This window comes from Sinocyclocheilus anshuiensis, unplaced genomic scaffold (genome assembly GCF_001515605.1).
Source record: "Sinocyclocheilus anshuiensis isolate Anshui unplaced genomic scaffold, SAMN03320099.WGS_v1.1 scaffold189, whole genome shotgun sequence".
Lineage (NCBI taxonomy): Eukaryota > Metazoa > Chordata > Actinopteri > Cypriniformes > Cyprinidae > Sinocyclocheilus > Sinocyclocheilus anshuiensis.
In genome coordinates this window covers 833,245-845,339 of record NW_015540861.1, presented here as the reverse complement: position 1 = coordinate 845,339, position 12,095 = coordinate 833,245, and the positions used below count along the sequence as shown (strand labels likewise).

Below are 12,095 nucleotides of genomic sequence, written 5' to 3'. Positions count from 1 at the left end.
TCATTTTAATTTTAGTTTAAGTTTTAGTCATTTTGTTGTGTTTTTGTATTTTTTATTAGTTTTTGGGAAATTTTTACTTTTAAATTTTTTTTATTTATTTTATTATTATTTCAGTTTTAGTCATTTTAGTGCCTCTCTGCTTCAACTTCAACTTATTTTATTTCAGTTTCAGTTGCCATGATAGCACTTCTAATTTTTAAGTTTATAGCTTACGTTTATATTTTAGGTTTCGTCTAATATTTACATTTGCTTATATTTCAGCTTTATTTCAATAAAGAAAATAATTTATAATGGTTTTACTTCAAAAAAAAAAACGCACAAGCACATTGTACATATATTAGCATAAATACACTATTATTACTAAAAAAACTTCAGCCTTTCTTAATTACCTTAAAAGTAAATTAATCTATACATTGTTTCTTTCATTCAAAGGGAATTCAAGCGCAAACAGTCGCCAATTTCTACCTGGCATTTGAGGCTCAACTGACCATCATCCCTGTGATAAACAAGGTAGATATTATAGAGAGAATTTCTGATCTTTCCTTTAAATGCAGTCAACATTTTATATAGATTATGCAAGTTAAAAACACAAAGTTTCATCCCAGTCCTTTGGATAAATGATAGAAATGTCTTTATGTCTAACTCAAGTTGAGTACAGAGGCAGGACACAATGCAGAAGGTTTTGGAAAACTTAAAATTTGTATTCAAATACCTGAAGCGTTTTGATCTTTTGATGTTTATCAGATCATGTGTGGACATTTATTATTTTGCTTTCATCCAAATGCTTTGTGACAGTTCTCTAGTATGTTTTGAATTTGTTGCATAACTTATTTTGATATATAATTACATTTATTATTATTATTTATCATGACATTTGGCCTAGTAATGAGCTAATAGTTATTTTAATAGAAACTGCGTGTTTTGTATATTTTCACATCGACTTTTTAGCTGTCGGCTCATTCCAAATCCAAACATGTGGCATTTTAATGTGTTTTTTTAATTGTCAGATTGATTTGAAAAATGCTGATCCAGAGCGAGTGGAAAAACAGATTGAAAAAGTCTTTGATATTCCAAAGGAAGAATGTATCAGGGTGAGCTCTATGTAAACATCTCTTTTTTTTATGTATACAAATGTTATGCCATTTATATTTTAAATTTGGCTTGTGATTGTTTTCTGTAGATTTCTGCAAAACTGGGCACAAATGTGGACCAAGTTCTCCAAGAGGTGGTGAAACGCATTCCTCCGTGAGTGTCATAAGCTGATTCACTTTTCTCCACAAGAGGTCACTGTGAGAGTGTAAGAGCAGCACATACCTTTTCCACGACATTCTAATTTATTGAGATGCACCTGTATGTGGGAGGGATTTATTGATTGTATTTAGCCATCTTTGAATTCATGAGATTGTATCAGACAAAAGGAACACAATGACCCCCAAAGCCTAGATTACATCTTTCTAAACAGGATTATGAAGAAGGAGAGGCCGTCAACAATGAATCATACGTTAGATTTCACACAATAGAGAGAATATTTTGAATCAACTGATGTGTGATGTCCGGAAGAACAGAAGGTTCCATGATACAGCTGTTATCAGAGCAAGAACAGAATTAGTTACAGACACAAAACCTGTCAAGAATTCACTACAAAAGACAAAAATACACTTTTTTTGTTTTATATTTGTTCATTTATATATTTGAAGAAATGGTGCCTGTTTTTGTAATATAGAGAGCTTATAAATTTGTAAAATATAAAATTGCATTGTGAAATTATTTGCAAAACAGTTAAGCACATACATCCCCCCCCCAAACAGTAATGCACAATATACATTCAAAGGCTTTGGGTCAGTAATAAAAAATATTACTTATGCTCAGTAATATTGTGAAATAATTAAAAAATAAATGTTTTCTATGTAAATATAAAGTGAAATGTAATTTATTCCTGTGATGCAAGGCTACATTTTCAGCATCATTACTCCAGTCTTCAGTGTCACATGATCCTTCAGAAATCATTCTAATATGCTGATTTGCTGCTCAGGAAACATTTCTTATTATTATTAATGTCGCAAACATTTGTGCTGCTTAATATTTTTGTGGAAACTGAGATACATTTTTTTTCAGTGGTATTTATTTATTTATTAAGTTATTATTAAGTAACCATTCGAATTAAGTATTTGCTACTGTAATATTAAAATTACTTTTCCTTACATTCACATATGTATTAATTCCGTGTGAATATTTACAAAGTAGCTGTGATCATGAGGATAGGAATGAATCAGGAAGTTTTATTTTGGTAAATCTACGTCATCATGTGTCATCATGTGCTTTCCCAAAACCTGCTCGGCTACATTCTCCATCATCTCACATTTCCTCCATAATGTGTTTGTTTTTTTTTATATATATAACTTCTTTCATAACTTCTTCCTTTTCAAGTACATTGTTGGCATTGCACCTGAAGGACAATTTTCAAATGTATAAATAAGGCATTTCATTCTTTAAAAAGAAGTGCCATGAGAAATGAGTTTGTTTTCATACATTTCTGTACATGTGATTGACCAGTTTTTCCTGTTTCAGTCCGACAGCGAGAGTGGACGATCTGTTTAAAGCCCTTGTCTTTGACTCCACCTTCGATCATTACAGAGGAGTAGTGGCCAACATCGCTCTGTTTGGTGGACGTGTGTCCAGAGGAGACAAGATCGTCTCTGCCCATCTGGGGAAGTCATATGAGGTCAATGAGCTGGGCCTTCTGAGACCCGACGAACACCCAACAGAGACACTGTGAGAATCTTACGTTCACTGACCGCACTAACAAATCTCACAAGATATAAAATAAAAATCTGTCAGTCCTGAACAGTTTTGTATGAAGATACCAGTTTCAAAGGCAAAAGTATGCCACATCTAAAGATGTAGAACAAAATCAAGTAATCTTAAGACACGAGTTTTCGACCTTTACAGTCCCAGCCAACCCAGAGACTCCAGTGTAATAAAAGCTATATTTCTTTTTTATTAGTAACCTTTAGTTTCCTTTCTGCATTTTTATATAGAATTTTTTTACAAATGAATACAGTACAGTTTTGTAATTATGTATTGGTTATTTTGGTTGGATACAATTAATTTAAGAAAATTGTTCTAATTCCAAAACTCTGAGAGTGCACTGAAATTTAGAATTTAAAATTTAATTTGAAACCTATAAAAAATAGTGAGTTTCATGATTTTGGAATAAAAAATAACATTGAATATTATGAATGAGAATTAACATAAACAAAATTAAAGATTCATAAATCCCTAATTAATTATTGTTTTTAAATTTAAGAACATTGTTTTGAGGGGTCCAAAACTCTGAGATTGCTCTGAAATTTAGGATTTAAAATTTAATTTTAAATCTATAAAAAATAATGAGTTCCATGATTTTGGAATAAAAAATAACATTGAAAATTATAAATGAGAATTAAAATTTAAAAAATGTAAGATTCATAAATCCCTAATTAATGATTGTTTTTAAATTTAAGAACATTGTTTTGAGGGGTCCAGAACTCTGAGATTGCTCTGAAATGTAGGATTAAAAATTGTATATTAAACCTAAAAATAAAGAGTTTTGCCATTTTGAAAAAAAATAAAAAACATTTTAAGATTATGAATAACATGTTTAAGAAACTCTAAGAAGGAAGTATTTTTCAGGTTTCAGACAGTCTGTCGGTTGCACTAACTTAACATTTGACCTTTTTTCTCTCAGGTATGCAGGGCAGGTGGGTTACGTGATCGCAGGGATGAAGGAAGTGAAGGAGGCTCAGATTGGAGACACACTTTACCTCCATAAACAGCCTGTGGAGGCGCTGCCAGGGTTCAAACCGGCTAAATCCATGGTCTTTGCAGGTGTGTTTCTAAAACCGTCCTGATGTTTGTGCTAAACTGCGTATGCCAAAATTTAAAGGTTAGGATTACAGTGTTGTAAATCTGGAATTGTGTGACACTTTCAGGCATGTATCCCATGGACCAGTCAGAATACACAGCCCTGCGCAGTGCTGTGGAGAAACTGATGCTGAACGACTCCAGCGTGACGGTTCAAAGGGACAGCAGTTCACTGCTGTGTGTGTGCACTTTGGATGGGATAAATGCAGAGCACTAATTCCGAGTATGGGTCACCATACTTGGCCACATGTCACTTCACTTCACTTCACTTCATTAAGAAAGGGTTGAGGAACAAATTCCTCAGTTGAGTTTTTGTTTTGTAGGAACACGGTGAAGAAGTGATCACCATCATCAACCCTGCTCAGTTCCCTGATAAGTCACAGGTGGTGAAGTATCTGGAACCCATGGTGATGGGAACCATCATCGCTCCGGATGACTTCACTGGGAAGATCATGACCCTGTGTCAGGTGAGATTAGGTCAGTCACCTTTCAGGTTGACTGCAGTTTAGCGTGGTTTACTCACTCTAAGTAACTCACAAAGTAACAATCTTGGTCTCTCCTAATTCAAAGAAAAAGTCCAAAGCGACTAAATCTACTTAATTTGCCTCCCAGTTTCTGTGAAAGCATATTCTGAGTCTTGCATTTGTAGTGACCCACAATGCGATTCTCTGCCTTGTTAAAGAGCCGCAGGGCCATTCAGAAGAACATGTTCTACATCGATGAACATCGGGTGATGATAAAGTATATCTTCCCTCTAAACGAAATCGTGGTGGACTTTTACGACCAGCTCAAATCCATGTCGTCAGGATACGCCAGGTGAGCTCGTTGTGAAAGAATGAATTAGTGCTTATATTAATAATAATACTTTTATATAGCACATTTCAGAAACTCGAGGTCGCTTTACAAGTACATAATACATGAAACAAATACATAATCCAAGCAGAACAAACCCAGATAGCACACGTACGTCTGCAAGATGTCTGTTAAAGATCGCTTCATCTGGAAAGCATCTGCTGTGTACAAACACCTGATAGACGTCAGTTTTACATACATTCTAAATCATAAACATCTTAAAGACATTTTCTAAACGTCTATTTGACATCTGATAGTAAACTTCCTTTAGATGTACTGCAGATGAGCAAACACTAAAAAATACGTCTTGTAGACGTCAAATAGACGTCTCCGTGATGTACGTGCGCTATCAGGGAACATTACACAGGCAAAAGAAAACAGAGACGAATAAAAGTGAGATACGACAGAGTAGGGACGGGGAAGTTTCGGCAAAGGATAAATTGATTTGCAGCACTAAAAATTGCTTGCAGTAGCTCTGCTACTAACCTTATTTAAAAATGGCTATCCCTGTACAGCTATGATCAGCTGTTCCTTCATCTTGGCTGAGCTTTCAATGTTGTTACAGGAAAGGATGAAGCTGATTGGTTGGTTCTTGTCACATGACCCGCGGTGCGCTTGCGGCATTCTGAAAAGTTGAAATGTTTTTATCTCGACGCACCTGGAAAAAATGAGTGCGTCGCTGCCATTATGAGTCTACATTTGAAATAACTAACTTGAGCGTGCAAAAGACGAGATATGTGAACGGCCCCTTAGGAAGCATTAGAAAAAGACGGTGCACTTGCGGCATTCTGAAAAGTTGAAATGTTTTTATCTCGACGCACCTGGAAAAAATGAGTGCGTCGCTTCCATTATGAGTCTACATTTGAAATAACTAACTTGAGCGTGCAAAAGACGAGATATGTGAACGGCCCCTTAGGAAGCATTAGAAAAAGACTAATTTTAGAAAACGTTGAATTTTGATATCTGGATAGATATGTCACTTTGAGTTTCTGGATGAGCTGGATGTCACTTCTGTAAATTTGTTTTCCTGTTTTCCGTAGTTTTGATTACGAGGATGCTGGTTATGAGGCTGCTGACCTGATTAAGATGGACTTCCTCCTCAACGGGCGGCCAGTGGAGGAACTTGCCACTATCGTTCATAAGCAAGTCTTGACCTTTCATGATACAATTACAGTTTTATTTATATTTCAAGAGGTATTTCTAAGTTATTTGATAATTTAGAGGTAATTAATTACCCAAACCCCTTAAAAACGTGAATATGGCTATTAAGATCAACAGCTGTGTTTAGTTTTTTCTGAAAAACACAACTGCAGCTACCATTTTGTGTATGAATTGAGCTGGAAATTGGCGGCATCTCGATTTCATCTTCCATGTTTGTGATGTGATTGCTAAAAAAAAAATGACACCAGCTCTGATTTGTCCTTGTGTTCAGAGACAAAGCGTACAGTGCGGGTAAAGCTATATGTGAGAGACTGAAGGAGTCCATCCCCAGACAGATGTTTGAGATTGCAGTGCAAGCAGCCATCGGCAGCAAAATCATTGCCCGAGAAACGTAAGTGTGGACGTATTGTATTGTGTGTGTTTCCGAGATAACTTAAAGGAATAGTTAAAAAATGAAAATTTGCTTAAAAATTATGTCACCCTCAGGTCATCCAAGATGTAAGTGAGTTTCTTTCTTCATCAGAACAGATTTGGAGAAATGTAGCATTACATCACTTGCTCACCAATGGATCCTCTGCAGTGAATGGGTGCCGTCAGAATGAGAGTCCAAACAGCTGATAAAAACATCACAATCATCCAGAAATAATTGACAACTCTAGTGCATTAATTAACATCTTGTGGAGTGGCGTGTTTGTAAAAAAAACAAATCCATTATTAAGCCATTCTTAACTTCAAACCTTTGCTTCCATCGAAAATATGAGTCCATAATCCGTAATATTTCTTTCTCAAGTGAAAAAGTTGTCTTGTCTGAATCAGGAGATAAATATGCACAGATCAAGCACCATTTACATGTAAAAACAGTTGTAAACAAATATGTGGGTGGATTTTGATGTGAGAGGACAACGGGATGGACTTTTTCACTGGAGGAAGCGTTATTATGGATTATGGACTAGTATGCACTTCTGTATTTTGGCCAGAAGTGACAGTTTAAAGTTCATGCCTTAATGATGGATTTGTTTCTTACAAACATGCAGCTTTTTACTTCACAAGACGTTAATTGATAGATTGGAGTCATGTGGATTACTTTTGATTTATTGTGATGTTTTTATCAGCTGTTTAGACTTTCATTCTGACGGCACCCATTCACTGCAGTGCAAGTGATGTAACGCTAAATTTCTCCAGATCTTTTCTGATGAAGAAACAAACTCATCTACAGCATATCATGGATGGCCTGAGGGTGAGATAAATTAGAAGCAAAACTTTATTTTTGGGTGAACTACTCCTTTAATGTTCCTTATCTTCGTTTCCCACTTTTAGGATAAAAGCATATCGAAAGAATGTTCTAGCAAAATGTGTGAGTACCTCTTCTCATACAGAAAAAAATTTTCTTCTACTTTTTTGATTAGCTGCTGATTCTTGGTCACATCTGTCTTTCTTAGTACGGCGGTGACGTTACACGAAAAATGAAACTGCTAAAGAAGCAGGCTGAGGGAAAGAAGAAATTGCGCCGCATTGGAAACATTGACGTCCCAAAAGACGCGTTCATCAACGTTCTTAAACGGAAGTAGTTCCTTCAGTAACATAATCATAACAGACATCAAAGCCGGGGGTTGATTTGTGAATATGAACATGCCAATGTTCAGTATGGTGATTGATTTAGAAATGCTATTAAAGTTCATATAACTAAGTGATGTTGATCTGGGAACATAAAGCAGGTTTGACGCATTCATCTTCATCATGTTGAAACAACAGCACAGTTCTCTCAGGAACGGATTCAGAGACTGCAAGCTAAGGGTTTTCATTGGAAACGTTTAGACTGTGTGGATGCAGAAGTATTTGGCAGCGCTGTTTTCCTTTGAACACATTTCTTTCCATCAAGCTGCAGAGGGAGTTGCAGTGGTTGTGGACGTAAGGCTGAAAATAGTCCAGTCTAGGACATTTTCTCAAACATTTCTGAGTGTTTGAGCTTTTGCAACTCTAAGAAAAAATCAGGTGATTCTGACAAGACTAGAACATATCCATGTCATATTTCACCCCATAATCAAAAACATATAAGGATTTTATAGTGCATATAGAAAATTAACCGTTTTAGGGCAATAAATGTTTTTTAATACTTTGACAATATTTTTAAGACAGTTGCAATTGAGCACGCCACCTTTCTAATTGGTGGCCCGCTAAAAAGTAAAAGAAGAAAAAATCTTCAAAAATATGCTGCAAAAATATTGTACGCCAAGATTACTGTTAGGCTAGCAAGCTGCCTCAGGGGTCCGTGACATTTGTCAGCATTCGTCAATGTCAAAATAATTTAGATGGCCAGTCAAATCAAAAAAATGTGTGCTTTACTGTTATTTGACAATCGAGAGAAATATCCAGGGTTGTAAACTAGTCAAATTTCGCCCTTTTTAATTGAAAAAACGTTATTCATATTGGAATGGCTTTGATTCAAGTGTGTTTCGAGCTTGTGGTTAGGACAGTCATTTAGACTGCTAAAATAAATATATTATTTGAAAACCATTTGAATGCATTACGCTTCAATAAATTGTTCTTTATTCGATTATTACAGATATGGAGAACATTAAATTGTACCCCGTTGGGGTTAGGAATTTTGATGCCAGTTTTGGGAGGGTAGTTATGATGTTGCTGAAGATTTGTGAATCAATCTACTGGGAGAGCAATGTTTGAATTGCTTGCTAGTGAACTGAAGAGGTGAATGTATGTATTTCAGCCATATTATTCAAACGTACTCAAAAAATAGTCTTTTCCTCCGGTATATATGGTTATATTGTTTTCTTTATAACCAATTTTGAATGTGGAAATTACTTGTGAACTAAGTGCAACATGTGGTACTCAAAATATGACCTGGACATCTTTCTGTAAGATTCATTCTGTCTGTACAAATTGTGTACTATTGAGGCACAACTTTTTTATTTATCCATTCATGAGTACAGAAAGACACAAGAGGATGATTTGGTTTTTGGAGTGCAAATCTGTTAACAGTCAGTTCACATGATCTTTTAACAATTTAATGGAAAGGAATGTGTAAATCCATAAAAATGTATACTCTCCTTCCAAAAACATTCACTAAAGTACAGTACATGAGGGTTTAGAAACACCAAAAACAAAAACTCAGCACAAACTCAGAAAGCGATGAAATGAAAGCTAAATGTCAGACTCGTGCCTTATATTTTTGAGAAACGAAATAGCCTGTATATCACAAAGAACAGAAACTAAAGAGAATACATGAGTACTGCACAATCGTGTGAAATTGGTCAACTTCAAAAGCATTCACACACTTCTCTACTCACATGTGCCAATAAAAGCCTTTTTAATATATGAAGAAGCAAACACGAAATACACTTTTCCAGCATTTTCCACTGGCTTTTACATGCTGCAAGTAACCTGGATTCATTCAAAGGCAAGATTATGAAATGTATAAATTTAAGATAATGATATATAAAATTACATGTACTTAGTAGGAAATTCTGATCGCAGTTCAGCTTCCACTACCTATTAACTCATATTTATCAGGATATAAGACGCTACAAATGATTGTGGGTATCAGAAATCCTCAAGGTTTCATATGTATAGGGAGAGATTCTAAATTTGGAGAATTTAAGGAAAAGACTTTAAAGTGTATTTATGTAACATCTAAAAAAAACTATTCCCAAAAAACACGTTCAATAAGTTGCCTTGGAGTTCAATTCCACATTCAAGTTAACTTTAAGTAGCTGTGTGTTACAGCGTGTTATTAAAAAAACTCCATCATCAGTGAAAACACATGCTCAGCTTTAAATGCAGGCCTTCATTATTTCCTGATTAAACTACAGTACAATACAACTGATATGTACACTGTAACAGAAGCTTTTTTTTTCATTAGTGATGTGAAGGAGTGTGATAGTGTTATATAAAACAGTAAACAGCTGAAAGTGTTAATAAAGAATGTTTCTTAGTACAATTTCCATAAAACATGGTCTTTTCCTGTTAATACTGGCCTTGAAGTAGTTTAGAAGTGAATTATAAAGGCTAATACAGAGATCCAGTTGGAGTACGTGAACATGGCACCATGGAAAGCAGAGGCGTTTTGTACAACATCTACTTTTTATGCTGATGTAGACCTCTAAACACTTTATGACCATTCAAAACTGCTGTGGTCCCTGAGGCCAGTTTCCACTCATGGCATTCCGATTTTTCTGTCGTTTTTCCAGACGTCCCGTCTGGCGTGTTCAGTCCATGTAGTCCTTCACGCTGAGCATCGGCTCAACTAGCTGATTGTGGACGTGCATCAGCCCTGTAGGAGAGAAGATCCATCAGTATGTTTAGGAAATCCAGCCCAGCCAAAGATATTAAACCCCCAGGAGAGACCAAAGCCCTTAAGACGGGACAGATCGTGTTTCTGAGAAAAGCGCTTGTGATGGACATTCCAGACGGGTTTAGATCTTGAACCTGCCGTCTTTAGACAGATATTGACCTTGAGACGAGCCAACCACTAAAACCGAGATGAGATCAGTAAAAAAGATGAAAAGCAAACAAACAGCTGCTCTATTGGGTTTGCTACGAGGGAAAAAAGGATGGCGAAAATTGTGGGGTTGGTAAGATTTTTTTTTTAATGTTTTTAAAAGACCTCACTTAAGTTCACCAAGGCTGCATTTTTTTTGTGAAAAATACAGCAAAACATTAATATTATGAAATATTTAGTGCTGTCAAATCGATTGATTGCATCCAAAATAAGTTTGTTTACATATTTTCACATAGCTACGAGAAGAATTAAACATAAAGTATGTGCAGTTGCCGTACTGTATTAAAGCTTTCATCAGTATAAAACTGTATATTAAAAGCTAACATAAGCATTAGCATTTACAAATAACAGCGTATCTAAAAGTATGAGACAACAACAAGCAAAAAACATAGGCCTGCCATTAAAAGCCGTGCTTGCACAGGTTCTGCGTGATCCTCTTCAATAATATCCTCTGCGTCTCAATCAGGCTCAAATTGATAAGCAATATAGATGACGCCATTGTTTACAATACAACCGGAGCACATGCCGCTGAGCTGAGGAGCGTGACGCTTAGACGTGCACTAGAGGCGGTTGAGCCAATCACAACACACTGGACTAGGTAACCAATCAGAGTCCATCGCATATTTCTGAGGGAGGGGCTTCATAAAAGCAGGAAATGATCAGCGCATTTATCAGAGAAGGGACAGAGCGGTGAAGAATAAAGGTAAATTATGTGAAAAAGAATGCGTTTTTAAAAAAACAAAAAAGAAGCATGAACATGTTAGACTGCACCCCATAATCACAAAACCAGTCAACCACCCCTTTAATGTTTTTGTGGAAATGCATTTTATTCAAGATTTTTTGATAAACCGAATGCTCAAAAGAAGAGCATATATTTGAAATAGAAATCTTTGGAAACATTGTAAATATCAATTTAATGCATCCTTGCTGAATAAAAGTATTTCTAAAAAAAAATTCTACTTGGTCTAAAGTTTTGAACAGTAGTATATATATATATATATATATATATATATATGAATCCTGAGGCCACGAGGATGTAAAGAATTTCATGAAGTCACAACAGTAAACACCTTTATCAAATTAACAATTTTATATTTTAAGAGCAAACTGGTAAATCTGAATGAACATGTTACTTGATTACCTTTCGATGCTTGTTATAATAACTAACTATTTAGTCAATTTGCCAGTCCTTTGATCTTCAAGCAACTTTCCATCTACGGGGGGTCAAAGATTTGCCCCTCAGGCAGCAGAGTGCTCAGTCACGTACCTTTAAAATACTTCACAGTTTTGACCCTGAGTTCCAGCGTTGCATCTTCATCACAAACAAAAATGGTTCGTGGATGCTGCTGGAAGGCAGATACCGTCCACATGTGGTTCACACCCTCCTCGATGGCTTTATACAGGGCAAAGGCCTTATGAGCCCCTGTGATCAGAATCATGACCTGCAAATCAAGGACAAAAAGTTCAGCATTGTCTTACAATAATCAAATTCAGGACGGTGGCCTTCACATGTAGTTCTGAAAGTAAGCATATGTCAAAAACTAGTTTAACTGTAGAGTCAGTCACCAACATTTCTTATGTCTAATAAAGAAATTCTCTCAAACCAAAAGAAAAAAATATATTCTCATTACTGCAATAATAATCATTTTATAAAAAAAAAATA

The 12,095-nt window shown here is 35.6% G+C and overlaps 1 protein-coding gene and 1 pseudogene across 1 annotated transcript in view; one reads left to right on the top strand and one right to left on the bottom strand.

Annotated features, from left to right (window-relative positions):
• LOC107688008 (translation factor GUF1, mitochondrial-like) overlaps window positions 1–8,452 on the top strand; it is a 9,879-nt pseudogene extending 1,427 nt beyond the window's left edge.
• Window positions 8,453–8,802: 350 nt separating this feature from the next.
• The window catches only part of gnpda2 (glucosamine-6-phosphate deaminase 2), a 6,736-nt gene continuing 3,443 nt past the window's right edge, over window positions 8,803–12,095 (bottom strand). Inside the window, exons 6-7 of the mRNA XM_016485553.1 lie at window positions 11,700–11,874; window positions 8,803–10,204 (exon numbers count right to left, since the gene is read on the bottom strand). Coding sequence (XP_016341039.1) covers window positions 10,140–10,204; window positions 11,700–11,874 — 240 coding nt within the window. The 3' untranslated portion in view covers window positions 8,803–10,139. The remainder of the gene's footprint in view (window positions 10,205–11,699; window positions 11,875–12,095) is intronic.